Here is an 18,636-nt window from a genome sequence, read left to right on the forward strand (position 1 = left end):
TTGCAATTCCCTGATAACTTATGATGTTGAGTATCTGCCATATGTACATCCGGTCTTTGGCCTGTTGGGAACCGGGCCACACAGTAGGACATGAGTGGTGGGTGACCATGCATTACCACCTGAGCTCTGCCTCTTGTCAAATATGAAGTGGCATTAAACTCTCATAGGGGCATAAACTCTATTGTGAACTGCACATATGAGGGATCAAGGATGCATGCTCTTTAATGAGAAACTAATGCCCGATGATCTGATGTGATCAGCCTACAGTTTCATCCTGAAACCATCCCCCACCCCTCCCTGGTCCATGCAAAAATTGTCTTCCATAAAGTCAGTCCCTGGTGCCAAAAAAGCTGGGGACTGCTGGGTTAAGCAATCAACAAATCAATCATTTTTAAATTAAAAATAAAATTTAGAGAATGGGTGCAATGAGCATCAAATAAGGATCAAATGTTTACCATAGTATATGTAGTAACTAAGCAAGTAGTAGTCTGCTTATGAAAGAGTCACAATGCTATTTTTAAAATTACCTAATTTTCTAGTATTGCTAAGTAGATTGTTCCTCAGTAAACCATTCTATCCCTGACTCATCACATCTGTGAACAACCTGGTAGACTGACCTCAGAATTTAAAATAAACATTGCAGTTCAGTGGGGGATTGTTGCATAAACACTCATAAGTGTTGAAAAAGTAAATACACTCCTATGAAACTCTTTCCTTGAAATCTGTATATTCTTCAATTTTCTTGCATTTTCGTTTTGCTCTCCCTACTCCCACCCCTTCCCAAGAGGTCCCTAATTTACATTCCCACCAATAGTGTAAAACCATTCCTGTTTCTCTTTACCTCACCAACATCTGTTGTTTCTTGACTTCTTAATAATCGCCATTCTTACTGGTGTGAGATGGTAGATCACTGCACTTTTGATTTCCATTTCTCTAATGATCAGTGATGCTGAACTTTTTCTCATATGTTTTTTGGCCACATGTATGTCTTCTATTGAGAAGTGTGTTCATGTCCTTTCCCCACTTTTTAGTGGGGTTGTTTTTTTTCTTGTAAATTTATATAGACTCTAGATTTTAGATCTTTGTCAGATGGATTGCAAAAACTTTCTCCCACACTATACACTGTCTGTTCACACTGGTCACAGTTTCTTTTGCTGTGCAAAAGCTCTATAGTTTAATTAGATCCAGTTTGTCAATTTTTGCTTTTGTTAAAATTGCTTTTGGGGATTTCATCATAAAATCTTTACCTATGCCTATGTCCCGAATGCTACTACCTAGATTTTCTTCTAGGGTTTTTAGAGTTTCATAGTTTAAATCTTTAATCCTCAGTTAATTTTTGTATAAGGTGTAAGGCAGGGGTCCAGTTTCAATTTCTGCAAATGGCTAGCCAGTTCTCCCAGTGCCATTTATTAAATAGGGAATCCTTCCCTATTGCTTGTTTTTGTCAGGTTTGTCAAAAAATCAGATGTTTGTAGATGTGCAGTCTTATGTCTGAGTTCTCTACTCTCTTCCATTGGTCTATGTATCTGGTTTTGTACCAGTACCATGCTGTTTTGGTTACTGTAGCTTTATAGTGTAGCTTAAAGTCAGGTAGCATAACACCTACAGCATTGTTCTTTGTGCTTAGGACTGTCTTGGCATTTGCGCTTTTTTTTTTGGTTCCAAATGTATTTGAAAAGTTTTTTTCTACTACTGTGAAGAATGTCAGTGGTAATTTAATGGGAATAACATTAGATCTATAAATTACTTTCAGCAGTATAGCCATTTTCATGATAATGTTTCTTACTATCCATAAGCATGAAATGGTTTTCCATTTGTTTGTGTCGTCTCTGATTTCCTTGAGCAGTGATTTGTAATTCTCCTTGAAGAGGTCTTCACTTCCCTTGTTAGCTGTATTCCTAGCTATTTCGTTCTCTTGTTAGCAACTGTGAATGGGAGTTCATTCATGGCTTCTCTTTGTACCTCTGGTAGAATTTGGCTGTAAATCCATTTGGTCCTGGGCTTTATATTTTGGTTGGCAGGCTATTTATTACTGTCTCAATTTCAGAACTTATTATTGGTTTATTCAGGGATTTCACTTCTTCCTGGTTCAGTCTTGGGAGGATATATGTGTCCAGGAATTTATCCATTTCTTCTAGATTTTCTAGTTTATTTGCATAAAGTTGTTCATAGTATTCTCTGCTGGTTGTATTTCTGTGGGGTCAGTTGTCATACCCCCTTTATCATTTTTTATTGTCTCTGATTCTTCTCTCTTTTCTTATTAGTCTAGCTAGCAGTCAATTTTATTAATTTTTTCAAAAAGTCAGCTCCTGGATTCATTTTTTTTTTTCGAAGAGTTTTTCATGTCTCTATCTCCTTCAGTTCCACTCTGATCCATTTCTTGCATTCTGGTAGCTTTGGGGTTTGTTTACTATTGGTTCTCTAGCTCTTTTAGTTGTGTTGTTAGGATGTTGGTTTAAGATCTTTCTAGCTTTTCGTTATGGGCATTAGTGTTATAAATGTCTATCTCTTTTTTTTTAAATGAAGGCTCGCTCTGTCACCTAGGTGGGAGTGAAGTGATCTTGGCTCACCACAAACTCCACATCCTGGGATCAAGTGAAACTCCTGCCTCAGCCTACCAAGTAGCTGGGAGTACAGGCACACACCACCAGGTCTGGCTAATTTTTGTATTTTTTAGTAGAGATAGGGTTTTACCATGTTAGCGAGGCTGGTCTCAATCTCCTGACCTCATGATCCTCCCGCCTTGGCCTCTCAAAGTGCTGGGATTACAGGCATGAGCCACCATCCCCAGCTGCATTGTGTGGCTTTTAATTGGGGCATTTAGCCCATTTACAATTAAGTTATGTGTGTTTTTTAAATGTGTGAATTTGATCCTGTCATTGTGATGCTTGCTGGTTATTTTGCAGACTTGTTGATGTAGTTGCTTCATAATGTCATTGGTCTGTGTACTTCAACGTGTTTTTGTAGTGGCTGGTAACAGTTTTTCCTTTCCATATTTAGTGCTTCCTTTAAGAAATCTTGCAAGGAAAGCCTGGTGGTGATGAATTCTCTCAGTATTTGCTTGTCTGAAAAGGATTTCATTTCTCCTTTGTTTATGAAGCTTAGTTGGCCAGATATAAAATTCTGGGTTGGAAATTCTTTTTTTTTTTTTTTTTTTTTTTTTTTTCTTCAATCTCTTCCAGCTTGTAAGATTTCCACTGAGAAGTCCATTCTTAGTCTGATGGGTTCCTTTGTAGGTGACCTGGACATTCTCTCTGGCTGCACTTAACATTTTTTCCTTCATTTTGACCTTAGAGAATCTGATGATTATGTCTTGGGGTTGATCTTCTCATAGAGTATCTTCTCTGTATTTCCTGAAGTTGAATGTTGGCACGTCTTGCTAGGTTGGGGAAGTTCTCCTGGATGATATCTTAAAGTATGTTTTCCAACTTGGTTCCGTTCTCCTCATTTCTTTCAGGTGCCCCAATCAGTGGTAGGTTTGGTCTTTTTACATAATCCCATAGTTCTCGGAGGTTTTGTTTGTTCCTTTTCATTCTTTTTTGAGATGGAGTCTTGCTCTGTCACCCAAGCTACAGTGTAATGGTGTGATCTCAGCTCACTGCAACCTCCGCCTCCTGGGTTCAAGCAATTCTCCTCCCTCAGCCTCACAAGTAGCTGGGATTAGGCACCCGCCACTGCGCCCACCTACTTTTTGTGTTTTTAGTAGAGATGGGGTTTCACCATTTTGGTCAGGCTGGTCTCAAACTCCTGACCTTGTGATCCATGCACCTTGGCCTCCCAAAGTGCTGGGATGACAAGCATGAGCCACCGTGCCTGGCTCATTGTTTTTTCTCTCAGCTTGTCTGCATGCTTTCTTTCAACAAGACAGTCTTCAAAGCCTGATATCCTTTCTTCCACTTGGTGGATATGGCTACTGATACTTGTATATGCTTTCCAAAGTTCTCATGCTGCATTTTTCAGCTCCATCAGGTCATTTATGTCCCTCTCAAAACTGGTTATTTTGGGTAACAACTGCTGTAATATTTCATCACATTTCTTAGCTTCTTTGCATTGGGTTAGAACATACTCCTTTGGATCAGCAAAGTTCACCATTACCCACCTTCTGAAGCTTGTTTCTGTCAGTTCATCCATCTCAGCCTCAACCCAGTTCTATGTCCTTGTTGCAGAGGTGCTGCGATCACTTGGAAAAGAGGCACTCTGACTTTTTGAGTTTTCAGTGTTTTTGCATTTATTTTTTTCTCATGTTTGTGGGTTTATCTACCTTCAGTCTTTGAGGCTGTTGACATTTGAATGAGGTTTTTTATGTTGTTGTTGCTTTCTGTTTGTTTTTCTTTTAAAAGTCTTTTTTTTTTTTTTAATAACAGTCAGGCCCTTCTTCCATAGTCGCTGCTGTGGTTTCCTGGGAGTCCACTCCAGACCCTATTTGCCTGGGTCACCCCCCAACCCCGCACCTGTAAGCATCACCAGTGGAGGCTGCAGATGGGCTGCTCCTTCCTCTAGGAGCTCCAGCCCTGATGCCGCTGGAATACTCCTATATGTGGTGTTTGGTGATTCCTGTTGAGAGGTCTCACCCAGTCAGGAGGCACAGAATCAAGGACCCACTTAAAGAAGCAGTCTGGCTGTCCCTTTGTGGAGTGGGTACAGTGTGCTGGGGGGAATCTCCCCTCATCTGGACTACCCAGACTCCTTAGAGCCAGCCGGCAGAAAATACTAACTGCTATCTGCAGAGACAGCAGCTGCCCCACCCTCCAGGGGCTCCTTCACAGGGAGATCAGAGTTCTGTCTGTAAACGCCTGCCTGGAGTTGCCAAAATTGCCACAGGGTGGCTCCGGTGGTGAGTTGGATTGGATCTAGGACCCACCTAATGAAGCAGTCTGGCCATGATCTGCTACAGGCGTTGTGCTGTGCTGTGGGCAACTCCTCCTGGTCCAAACTGCCCAGTCTCCCTGGCACCATCAAGGGAAAACGGCCGACTGGACCTGCAGTAACAGCGGAGGCTGCCCCTCCCCAGGGAACTGAATCATCTTAGGCGGTCTCCAGCCTGCTGCTGTTGGCTGCAACCCAAGCAGCCACCAAGAGTCTGCACAACTCTGTGCTTGGGACCCAAGACCATGGTGGCATGGACTCAAGAGGGGATACCTGATCCCTGGGTTGCACAGATCCATGAAAAACACACCATTTCCCAGCCAGAGTAGCACAATCACTCACTGCCTCCCTTGGCTGGGGAAGGGAGCTGCAACTCCTGGGTGGAGCTCCTGGGTGGAATCCAGCAGCTCCGTGCAGCTCCTGGGTGGCTAGTTGCGCTCCACTATGCTTTTCCTCACTCTCCATGGGTCATGCCAACCGCCTAGTCAGTCCCAATGAGGGAACCTGGATACCTTAGTTGAAGATTCAGGATTTACCTGTCATTTTCATTCTTCACCCTGGGAGCCACAGAGCAGCTGCATCTACTCAGCCATCTTGGCCCCACCCCGCAGCTTCCTGCATTTTATACCTAAATATTTATTGCCTAATTACAATTCCCCCTGCTTCCTTTTTTATTTGCATGTTGTGAACTTTTGTCATTAGCCAAAGGAATAAAAAGGAAAAAAGATGAAAGTAACAGAAACTTAAATTGATCAAATTAGGCAAATAGATTATCAAACTAATTTTTAAAATTAAGAGTGTTGAACGGTCTGGATTGCTTTTATCTCCTTTCTGCATTAAACTGTCATTTGATAATATGATAGTAAATCTTGCTTTTGTGTTTAGAGAAAACAGTAGATCTTATTAATTATGACTTGGTTGACAACTCATCACCTTCTGCTTACTCTACATATAACAAAACAGAAATTTAACCACTTATTCTTCCCTGGGTCTTCTGACCTCACCAGAGTAGGCCAGATACAAGACGTAACCACAGGATTGGAAAAGCTTGCTCACCATCTCCTTCTGCAGAGCTTTTTCATTAGCTATTAAAGTAAATTCTTAGGTCAGAAATACCTACATTAAAATATAAAACAAAAGCTCATTTGGTAATTGTAACTTTTTGTTTCCCACCATTTTAATATTCTGCACCATTACGTTTCACTCCATAAAGGTGGTAAGTCAGGAATGATCTATTTTATGATTTTCAGAAATTTAATTATTGCAGTATTACAACTAAACACTATTAAAAATTTCCAAGATGATATATTCCCCTTCCTAACTGTCATTAAAAGTTTTCAATACTATTTAGGCAATAGCGCTTACCTTGCCAGGTACTGGTAACTTCCAAGAATGTGTTAGTTACATTCTTGCAAACTTTGCCCTCTGACTTTCTATTTTCTCCTCCATCACTTCACAGCTAACAGCTCTACCACAAAAATCACTCAGTCCATTAACTTTCCTTCTTTCTTTTTTAAGGAGCCAAGAATGCATTATTACATTTTTCTATGTGAAGTATGATATTAAATAATAGCTTGTACACTAATTAAAGCAAATGTAATTGTGAGAACACATTGACATTGTTAAAGTAAATTACTCAATTTGTTAATAGTTTCATTCCAAGTGACCCTAATTGTATTAATTGTGATACCAGCAAATTAAATTGAAGAGCAATAAACACATTGTTCTAATATGTCCTAGAGGAACAAATTCTCCATTATATCAGCAGAGGGAAAATAATGATTACATGCTCTCCACACAAATAAAACTCATACATGTATGTATGTGTATACACACACACACACACACACACACACACACACTCATACTTGCATATCTGGTTCCCTCTTGTTTGTCATTAGTATTTAGCCAAAATTCCACCTTCTCAGAGAGATCTTCTCTGACAAGCTACTTACCTTGCCACTCACTGTAATATCACCCTATTTTAATTCTTTGTGTAGTGTTTTTTCTTTCTCCGATTTTTCTTATTTCTGTACTTACTTTTCAATTTGTTTGTCCATCTCATGCTAAAATATGAATTTCATGAGAGAAAGCAAGTGGTCTACTTGTTCAATATTCTATTCCGACACTATATGATCAACAAATATGTCTGCATAAATGAATGAACATCAGGTCTTTGGGTGGCAACTTTTACTCTGTATAATAAAATACATGTGCCTCTATGATTCAGTTATTAAGTATTACTGAATTTTCATAATCATCATGTCAACATTTCTGATTGAAAATCTATCACTTCAATAAAACAAATCTATTCACAAGTCTAATTAGGAATAAAAATTGATGTACTGTTCTATGCTTGGCTAAAATCAGTCCCATTCCATTCAAATTTTCACTAAATAGCAATGCTAGGAAGTCAATTGTCATTAAAGTTTTTCTACATGTGGAAGAAGAAAGAACAGGAGAAGGAAAGTAGGATAATTATTTAAGTACACATATTGCCATCATATAAAAGATTATATGGCTCACACATTGCCTCATCTCTGACTTGAATGAGTAAAGGTAAATTTTCATTATTTATCTGTTATAAATCAAAGCTAATTGAGATATTTTTTCCCTGACTAAAATTAAAGACATTTTTAAGTTCAGGAAAAACAAAACAGTCACTGTAATTTATAGAAATACAAAAAATTACCAAGTGGTAGTGTATCAGATCGTTTCCAAGGAAGCAAGTAAATTATATTTTAAATATAATTTAGATGTAAAGGAAGATGTCCACTTAAAGTAAATAACTTGAAATAATATTATAATTTTTATGATTTATCATTTTCATAATTTCTTCCACTTAAAACACTCAAATTTTCCTAACAGGTACAAACAGCTTGAAGTTTGCATAACATTCCTTCCCTTGTGCTTTCCTATATATGTCACATGGGATTCCTTCTCAGAAAATTCAAGGAGCTACCCAAACTCTAGAATAAAATACTAGTATTTATGAAAAAAAAAAGATTTCAAGTTTCAAAACAACTATTTGATTAACAAGGAAGCCCTCATTCCAGCAAAAGTACACAGTGATGGTGAACTAACTTATTTTCAATTCTCACAGAATGACAAGTTAAGAACAAAAAATACTTGAGCCTCAATTAGTGACATACTGGTAGGGCAAAGTGTATTATCAAAGGTTTTGGGCGGTTATCTTTTAAGAACAGAACAATGTCAGAGAATAATTATGGAAAAACATTCAAAAACTCGAAGGCAGACAATGACTGAAATAATAAAAATACCACAATAACATATCTCTTTTTACCAAAAATGACACATATAATTTATAATCTGCTAAAATACACTAAAGTAGATGTGAACATCTACAAATGTAGACTCTGAACATTAAATTGACTACTGTGCTCACTATTCAAAAAGACTATAGTAATACAATAATTTTTTAAACCTCCTAAAGAGAAACACACACAATGAGCCTAACTTAGTTCTAGAAGAAAATTTATAAGTATCTACAAGTAACACTAGGAAAATATTTTTTTTAAAAAAAACTACATGTAAGGAGAATTTTACAAAAATATATCAGCTATATTAAAAAAATACTCCTGGCTGTTTTATTATATTGCTGACTGTTATATAGCAAAGTAAGCAGATAATTTTAAGACATGAACTTGGAATAAATAGGTCTTTGGGAACATCTACTTTGGTTGGGTGGCAGCAAAGGGGCACTGATATAAAAGAGTGATTAAGGAAGTCCTTGAGTGATTTCCCAGAGTAAAGTTTAATTTTTTTCTTGCATTCCCCTTATCCTCCCTTCAACATTCAATTCTTCCCTCTAATTGAGTAATATCAAAGAAAGCAAGCGCCAGGCGCAATAGCTCACACCTGTAATCCCAGCACTTTGGGAGGCCAAGGTGGGTGGATCACCTGAGGTCAGGAGTTCGAGACCAGCCTGACCAACATGGAGAAACCTCATCTCTACTAAAAATACAAAATTAGCCAGGCATGGTGGTACATGCCTGCAATCCCAGCTACTCAGGAGGCTGAGGCAGGAGAATCGCTTGAACCTGGGAGGCAGAGATTGTGGTGAGCCATGATCGTGCCATTGCACTCCAGCCTAGGCAACAAGAGTGAAACTCTGTCTCAAAAAAAGAGAGAGAGAGAGAGAGAGAGAGAGAGAGAGAGAGAAAGCAAGTTTGTAATCTTAAAGACCAGCAGTTACAGTAGTTTTTTTAAATGACTAATGCATGAAAAGAGTTAATAGAAGCGTTGAAGAGGTAGAGAATTATACTTACAAGGGACTAATTATTCATTTCACTACCAAGCCATGAAGGAGAAATCTGTTTTAATGTACAAATCAATAAAACGGAACTACATCATGTGAGAAGCCACGTGGTAACTCTGATATACTTTCCTAAGAAATGTGGGTGAAAAGCTGAGCTATTTCATTATTTAAAAATTCTAGGTGGGGCATTGTGGCTCACACATAAGAATTATTAAGAGATGTGATAAACGACCTATTTTCTTGGGAATTTAGAATATATATTACATAGGCACATTTAATATAAAATACAGTACTTTAGGAGGCCTAGGCAGGCAGATCACTTGAGACCAGCATGGGCAACATAAAAGAGACCTCCAATCTACAAAAAAGTACAAAACTTCACTGGGCATGGTAACACATTCCTGTAGTCCCAGCTACTCAAGAGGCTGAGGTAGGAGGATCATCTGAACCTGCCAGGTCAAGACTGCAGTGAGCCATGATTGTACCACTTCCTGTGTGAAAGAGTGAGACTCTGTATCAAGAAAAAATAAATCTAAACCCTTACTAGGCTTTTTTGGCCCCATTAATGAATCAATAAAAAGCAAACAACGTAGTTGTTTCAGAAAAGCTCCATTACAGGCCATTTTACCTAAATGTTTGTTTTGTATTTTAGGTTTTAAGGTAATACTCTACGTCGCCAGTGTTTGCTCCAGTTGTGCCAAGACCCATCAATCAAAACTACCATCACACAACTTCCCACGTCTGGGGGGTTCAGGAATACTAGAAAGGCAGGTGGAGATTATCTTAAGATGTGGATATCCTTTTGCAGACTGAATTGCCGAAGCGGGTAGTGGATAAGGGCTACTGCAAGGCTATTGTTTCTCTGTATGGTCAGCAGTGATGTTTCGTTGCTCCTAGGACTCTGGGAAATGAATAATATCAAGGTATTTGCAAGGTGGTTCAATGACTCTTCACACAAATCCAACTCTAAAGTAACTGTAAAGTAGTCTATCTCCTCTCAAGCAAATAAAGGGAATTGCCACACCAATAAGAGATTCTGAATAAAACTGAAAAGCAGATCTAATTAATAAGATATGGACAACTCAATGAAAAAGAAAATCAGAAGACCAGAGGACTTTTTTTCCTCAAATTCTAAGGATCTAGGTTTTACCAATAGTGAGTTTCTCAATGCACTGTAAGAACACAAATACATAAACACACGTACAATCACCCAAATCTAATATTAAAGAGTATTCATCATCTAAATATTCATCATTAATATTTAATCACTATCTTTTTAATGTGAATTTGGAATCAGATTTTGAGTTCACTTTCTTTGCCTGCATCGACTCAAATGAGTTAGTGGTTTCTTGAAAATGATTTAATCCCTAATAAATAATCAATCATCTTCCAATGACCAAATCATGTATTTCCTCCTCTTATACTCTCTTTAACCTACGCAATGCTTGAAAAACTGCTCACTTTGAACCTTCTGGAGGCCCTCATAGCTGTGGCTTCTACCATTTTGGCACTGTGACTTTCCCCTACTTTCATTATTCCTCCAGTAAGTACTATTAAAATACTTCCTCTATCCAATTTCTAATCATAGGGACTTTCTGCAAATAAATCCTTAGCTCTTTCCTTCCTCTTTCCTTTGATTTCTTATTTGTCTCATACCTTGAAATGGCATTTCTGGAGGATGACTCACAGATCTCTAACTCATGGTCTTTCAAATTGAAGTCTTTCACATCCAACTTATTTTTGAACTGTTTAATTTAGAGGAGATAGGCTTGCCATGTTCTTTGCTCTTGGATATCACTTTGTCCTGCTGACATACCACTTGACAAAATGTGTTTTTAAAGAGGCCATTTTTAAAATTCATACATTTTTTTATCCTTACTACATTCAAAAACTTCCAGGTAATTCTCCTATGTATTTAAGAATCTGTCTTGAATAAAGCTACCATTTTCCTTGATAACCTTATAGTCTAACTTACAATTTTTCAACTATCTAAACTACCATTTTCCTTGACCTCTAGGGAGAATTTTTTATTAGACACTTCAAGTGAAGCCCTAGCCAAATCATTATAGATTCAAATTATTACACAGAAATAATGAGAGTATTGAGCTGCTTTATTGGCTACCACCACACAATGTTTCACCAAATTAATGCATTTATCAAACACATAAGAATTATTAAGAGACATGATAAAAGACCATGTTACTATTTTCTTGGGAATTTAGAACATATATTAGATAGGCACATTTAATATAAAATACACAATATTTCAGGTTATTAGGAATCACTGTGAAAAGTTCGCCACCACCCTCACCATCCCTGTTACTCTTAGATATCAAGCAACATTTTGGCCCTACTGTTCCCACATTCCCTTCAGGACTCCCATCACCACCCTACTCTGTTCCATCTCCCTTGACTCCATCCTTTCCAAAATTTTCTATCCTGCCCTCTCTGAACCACCTTCCATGATAGCAAATTTCCTTAGATTCTCAACCCATCAGTGAATTCTGCAACCATCAACTTCCTTGGCTACTGTCTACCTGTTGTACAGCCCTGACAGAACCCCTGGCTGTTCTTCTTTGTGGCTTAATGCTAGGTGCTGAATTCTGCTGGACGTAATCACATACCATTACAAGCTAGAATCACCCATAAATACGGTGTCCCATTTCCATTTGACTCCAGGGTTGTCTTATCAACCCACTTTAACTTTTTTTACTCCCCACAAATCCTCAAATACTCTACCTTATGATTCACTGTCAGTAAATAATATCACCCTAACTTATCAAACAAGAGATTAAAACATTAGTGATATCTCATTCAACTCTGCCATCAAATCCATGAACTATTGCACCTAAACACCTCTTTTCTCCTTCCCTTCTATTATTACAACAGAAAATAGTGTCCCTCTTCCAGTCTTTGCTCCACACTGCATCTCCTCTATACTTCCAAGACCAGACCACAGAACCCTTTTTCCACTGATTTTTACTTTTTCTAGTACTGTTGTACCTTTTCCCTTCTATTCCTAATGTAAGCTTAGCATAGAATGCCTAATTCATTTATACGAAATACACAGAGTGCTGGAGTATGGATTCTTGAGATTACAAAAAGCACTGTGCTTATCACAAACACAGTAATTCTGTCCACTAGACGCTTCTATTTTCTTTACTAATCTCTGGCAGTTTTGCTCACTCTCCTCTTAATATCTTAGCTTCTTTGGTGTCACACTTTCCTGGTTTTCCTTCTACTTCCCCAGCCTCTTTGTTAAAGTCTCCTTTGTGGGATCCTTTTCTGCTGCAAGGCCTTTAAATGACTTTCCTTAGATATTGGTCCTAGGTCCTCTTCTCACCCTATACGGTATTATGCGGTAATTACAATCATTGCCACTGTTTTTGCTACCATACTTAAGCTAACAAATCTTTATCTCTGCCCAATTCTAAGTTTCAGGCCCATACATCAAAATCATCAGGGTGTCTTCATTTGAATGTCCAAAGGTACTTCTAACTCACATCTGAACCTGAACATCCAATCTCCTCTGCAGCCCTCTATCCCATCTGTACTACACAAAGTTCTTTCTCTAGATTTCCCTGTCTCAATACTGGCATTATTATAGACCTAATCAGTCAATTCAGAAAATTGTATATCACTGCAAACTTCTCTCCCCTACCATCTCCCCATATCCAGTCAAATACTAGATCAAGCACTGTCATTTCTACCTCCTAAATAGCTCTTTAATGTTTCCATTTCTCTCCATGTCCATTGATAAATTCTGGTATAGGCCACAACCTTCTCACCCAGAATATTTCAAAAGCTTCTAAAATGATTGTTCAACCCCTAAGCTTTTCCCCAACACTGTAGTTTATTCACCCTGCTATAACCAGAATAATCTTTGTAAAATGCAAATCTGGCCACAAGATTCTTTCACTGAAATACCCACTGTTCTTAGTATAAGGGAATATATCCTAGTCTTCAGTTTCATTTGTAGTCATTCTCCTTTTGAACTCTTAACCTTTAATCACATTGAAATTCTCTGTGTTTAGCAGAGGGCAAGCTCATAGCACAAACTGTTTACTTAATCATCTGGCTAACAGCTACTCATTCTTTGGGTTATGGCTTAGATAGACGTCGCACCTTCCTTGATCCACCATTACCACAGTTGGATTCTCCACCAGTATACTCACTGAGCAACTGTTAATTCCTCTAAGAAAGCACTTACCAATCTCTATCTTTATTGATCATTTTTCTTTTATCTGCTGGGCACCCCCAAATCCTGGCTATTAACCATAAAAACCATTAGTATCTGGAACTGTATTTATCTTTTTCAATGTTTTATATCTAGCACTTAGAACAATCCTAGTATAAACAAGGCACTCAAATATTTACTGAATGACAACCAATAAACTTTTAAAGTGTTTTAAACTTAAGAAAAGCTGCCAACCCTACAGGTTACCGGTTCTATCATATTTCATATGCAAAATAAACAATATTTGCTATATACCACATTAATAAGTTTTAGAAATCAGGTATCAAGAGCACTATCTTACATAACATGTTCACTAAAAATTATGTGTATCAAACATGTATATTAAATGTAAGCATACTACATGTAGTCTATGCTCCCAAATTATGGCCACGAATTTCTTTAAAAAGTAATCATTTATTTAAAAAATAATAATAAAATAAATAAAATTAAAAAAAAGTAATAATTTATTTCCTTAGCTTTCCCTTTGCCAAGTGATTATTGCTGTGGGTTAACTCACTAATTCTTGATTATCATAACTTGACATGTATTTGCCAGAAAACTCTCTGACCATTTGGTTTAATGCAAATTCTGAGATGGGTCATATTTAAAAGAAAACATGAAATAAGTGAATTCTAGGAGGACTTCAAAGGAAGAGAGATCAAAGAGAACAGAGGATAAAAGAGGAGAGTATACTGACTTTTGAAACCCTAAAAGAAGAAACATTCAAGTGCTAGAATTATCAGGGACAATAAAACAGAATTGATACATTACAACTTAAGAGAGTAAACAGAAAGATAGATGGAAGAAAAACGCATTAAGCAATTAATCAGTTTGAGTATGATAAAACAACACAGGTTGTTCATTCATTATTTACTGAATGGTGCCTATGTGCCACGTACTAGGTATACATACAGTTCAAACATAATTCCTGCCCTCAGAAAGCTCACATCTGAGAGGAGACAATAAACAAGGAAACAAATTAATATAGGATTATATATTGTTGAGTGCTCCGAAGGAATCAAAAATAATGTCAGAGAAATGGCATGTAGGAAGGGCCCAGAGTTTACAACTGGCTCAGCACATCTGCGCAAGACCAGACAGACAGAAAGACAGCCATGCACATCACAGTCAACAATCTGGATTTTATTGTTAATATAATGGGAAGTCACTAAAGAGTTGTAACTCAGGGAAGAAAGTAAAAAGACGTTTTTCATTTCTACGATGACTCCAACTAATTAGCCCAGAGTAGGGTTTACTTCAGACCCCATTTTTATACTTTAATCAGATATCTAGATATCTTCAGCAGTACACACCCATCTTTTAATCAAATTTAAATCCACCTCTACTATATGAAAAACAACAATAAAGATCATGATAGGACAGCATCATTTTATTTTATCAACATCAGTCAACTATTTTAAATTACCAATTTCTTCATTAATAAAGCCAGGGCACACCCTTCTAGTTCTAAAACATGTCACTGCAATGAAAAGAAAGAAATACTTGGGAAAAAAACAAAATTACAGGAAGCAAAAACGGAGTTGGCAGGATTCTGAACATCTTGGAATTTTTTTTTTAAGTTGCAAAATATTTTATGAATGACAATAGAAAGAAAGCTTTGAAACAAATACTCTATGGAGACAAAGGTTAGGTAATTATCTAAACATATAAAAGCTGTTAACTAAGAAGGTGAATACTCTGACATATAAAATTTAAGCTAAAACCTGTAGTAATATTTAACAAAATGCCGTTCTCAAAAGAGACCTGATATGGTTTGGATGTATGTCCCTTCCAAATCTCATGTTGAAATGTGATTGCCAGTGTTGGAGGAAGGTTCTGGTGGGAGGTCAGTTCTCAGTTCACTTGAGATCTCGTTGCTTAAGGGTCTGACACATCTCCCTTCTCTCTTGCTCCTAACACATACCTGATCCCCCTTTGCGTTTTGCCATGATTGAAAGCTTCCTGAGGCCCTCACCAGAAGATGCCTGTGCCATGCTTTCTGTGCCAGCCTGCAGAACCATAAGCCAATTAAAGCTATTTTCTTTATAAATTATCCATCTTTATAAATTATCTTTATAAATTATTTATTAAAAATATTTACCTTTAATAAATAATTATAAATTATCAGGTATTTCTTCACAATGAGTTAAGAACAGACTAACAAAGGGTCTGCTACAGAAAAATTTCTCTCATCACTGATGACATTCCAATCTCTTATAAGCTTGTGGAAACGAGCGATTCCAACAATATTATTTAATCATTAGGTTAAGCAGACCTGAATTTTGATACTGCTATCTTCAGTATAGTAATAATGAAGAAGTAATAAAATAATTACTTCTTCATTTTACTGGTCATTAAAGGTTAAGAACAAATAATCCTAGTCTAAAAAATATTTTTGCTTTTTTGTTTTTAGCTAAACTGCTAGTAACTTATCAGTTATTAAACTTAAGTCTCAGATTTTGGAATTTTATATGGTAATTCATGTAAACTAAACCTAATAGGACACACAGAAAATGTCGTATTTTCTACGCTGTTCTCTATTTGAAACAATAATTCCAGCAGTTAAAAGTTTAATTTACATGGAAAATATCTCTTAAGACATATATATATATATCCAGATAGTTCTTTTTTCTACGCTTACCTACTTTTCTCAACCACCCATGAAAATAAGCCAATGATACGTAGTTTTTTCTCACCATTTCTATTATCGGGATTTTTTTTCTAATCTTTTCCAGAATTCTCACAATCATTCAACAGTACTATTTCTTTATAAATGTTAAAATTCACATTTGAGAAATTAAAAACGTATCTTGTTTACTAATAGAATCTATGAGAAGAAATGTTTTTTAAATTACACGACTTCTACACAGACAAACCACTGAAGTGTAGTGTTTAAATACTTAGAAAATGTGTCATCCCCTCAAGATTACAGCAGAAATGTGTAAAAAGCTTCAAAATACTTGAAGAAAGCCCATGGAAGACATATATTAAAATAAACAAACAAAATAGAAAGGTGATGATTCTTCAAGTAATATGACAACCTCATTAAAATGCAACACGTTTTTCTGCAAAAAGAAAAGAAGATGAAATAGATGCTTTATATAAAATATTTACCTATACAATGCACAAAGCCCACTATGGTTAGCAACCTTTATGGCTTTGAAGAACAAGATATTTACATATCTTTCTTTCTGCATGTGCCTGTGCGTATGTGTGTTTTGTATATATTTTTAACAGTTGACAGCTGTTTTAGAGCATACAGAGATGCCAAGCTGAATGAGGGTCTTGATTACTTCAAGATTAGCTATCTAAAGTTTCTATTCATTTTAAGTGTTGTTAGTTGGAAGAGTCATTAGTCACTTCCTTGTCTCATAGAACATCAGCATACATTTACATTGTTAATGAACATTTGGGGTAAATGAATTAATGGCACTTTTAAACATCAATTCAGTCCTAATAACTTAGTATGTCTCAGAAATGTTAGGCTAGGATATAAACGAAAAGCCTTTTTAGTAAAGGTAACTACTTATTCCTGTAAACAATAAAGGATAAAATTAATTTAAAATGTTTTTTAACCAGGTTAAAAAAAAAAGAAAAACTCAGTATTTAATGAAATAGACCATAGAAAAATACCCACTTAAAAAAAACAAATAACAACAAAAACTATGTCCTCAAATAACGAGAATAATCAGAAATAGTATGGAATATTTTGGAGAAACTACTTTATATACTTGTAAACCAAAGACATTCACTTTTAAAACACCCACTTATAAAAGCGCTAACAAAGTAATCTGACTTATTTAATTATGAATGCTTATTATGAGCATTACATTTTAGAGAAAATAACACTAGAAACGGTGTCATGCTTAGCACTGAGATATTAAAATACTGAAATTGAAATGGACATTGCTAATTTTCATATTATCAAAATCTTAAACATAAGTCTTCAGTTCTTATTTAACAAAAAATATAAAAATTAAACAATTAAATCACAAAATAAGTTGGGCAAATTCTCTCCTATTTTCATTAAAAACAACAATGGCATTTGTATGCAGGAGGTATTAAAGAATGCACAAAAAATAAACATTCTGCATAAAGTTTGTGTTCTCAAGAAATACTTTAGGTAGAAGTCAATTTCTTTTTTTAATTCTCAAAACATGAGTTAAAAGCAGACTTTGACATCAATATAAACAGAAAAATCATTTTATTTGAAGAATATAACGCTCATGATTTACTCTGACTAATTTTCCTTTTTTATAAGCGTTTGTCCATCTACTTTGACTAATTTGTTTTAAAATAGATCTCCCAATCTTGATAGCTTCATTTTACAAGTGAAAAATTACAAGCAGTCACTGAGTCAATGAACTTTATCAAATATTTATTAAGTGCTTAAAAAATAAGGATAAGGCTTCCAGAATTCTCACAAATTCAACTGCTTCATTCTAAGAAACTATGTTATTACTATCTTTAAGTAAATATAGAGAAAATAAGTTTTGATACATAAACATTTGATAACCTGAATTAAGTCTACCTTTTAACAGTCTACCAATTAATAATTTCAATGTATAGATTGTTTAAAATATAACACAAATTTCAATTTTTTTAAACAGAAAAAAAGAGGATGAATCAAGTCTTTTATGCTGGGATAATCTCAATCTACTGAAGAGGAAAAAAATCTCTGCAAAATCAATGCCAAAAATTTAAGATTCTTTAAAAGATGTTTGACCAAGCCCATTTTGCATTTCAACATACTTATGCAAAAGTCATTATTCAGTTTATTATTTTCTTTTAAAGAATGCCAGTGTGTTAAAAATTTAGCTAATGCCTATGTGGATAACTGAAAGCTGACTAGTTGGAGTATTCATTAGCGTCAAGAGTGCTCTATACATATCCAGAATAATGTACTTAACATTGGCCTGCTCAGCTTCATCAAGAGAATTACACATATAAGGTGGACAGAACTAACTGAAGGCCCTCTGCTACGTTTCCCAGTATCCTACCTGCAGACAGCATTGGAATATAAAACTCACCTCCAGACTTGTTAGAGTAACTGGACAAGGGGTCAATGCCTACTTCTTGCTCTTCTGGCTGCAGAGGATGTCTAGTTTCAGATAAGGAATGATACATTGTGGGAACTGGACAATGTCACCAAAAATAACTACCTGGGAGGGGGGAAATACAGAGAAAAATAATAAATTATTTGTCTGCTATGACTGGGAATAAATATAAGACTGAAATGATTAAATGAGCATTA

General features: G+C 36.1%; 1 protein-coding gene across 10 annotated transcripts in view; it reads right to left on the reverse strand.

The window, feature by feature from the left end:
• The window catches only part of TBC1D5 (TBC1 domain family member 5), a 553,318-nt gene that overhangs the window by 325,092 nt on the left and 209,590 nt on the right, over positions 1-18,636 (reverse strand). For 7 of the 10 annotated variants that reach the window (XM_037736376.1, XM_017522211.2, XM_037736379.1 and 4 more), the window contains one exon: positions 18,413-18,544. The exons of the other annotated variants lie outside the window; for them this stretch is intronic. In XM_037736376.1, coding sequence (XP_037592304.1) covers positions 18,413-18,509 — 97 coding nt within the window. In that variant the 5' untranslated portion in view covers positions 18,510-18,544. Of the gene's footprint in view, positions 1-18,412; positions 18,545-18,636 lie in introns of those variants that run through there. 10 annotated transcript variants of the gene reach the window in all.

The sequence above is a fragment of the Cebus imitator genome, unplaced genomic scaffold (assembly GCF_001604975.1).
Source record: "Cebus imitator isolate Cc_AM_T3 unplaced genomic scaffold, Cebus_imitator-1.0 Scaffold24, whole genome shotgun sequence".
Lineage (NCBI taxonomy): Eukaryota > Metazoa > Chordata > Mammalia > Primates > Cebidae > Cebus > Cebus imitator.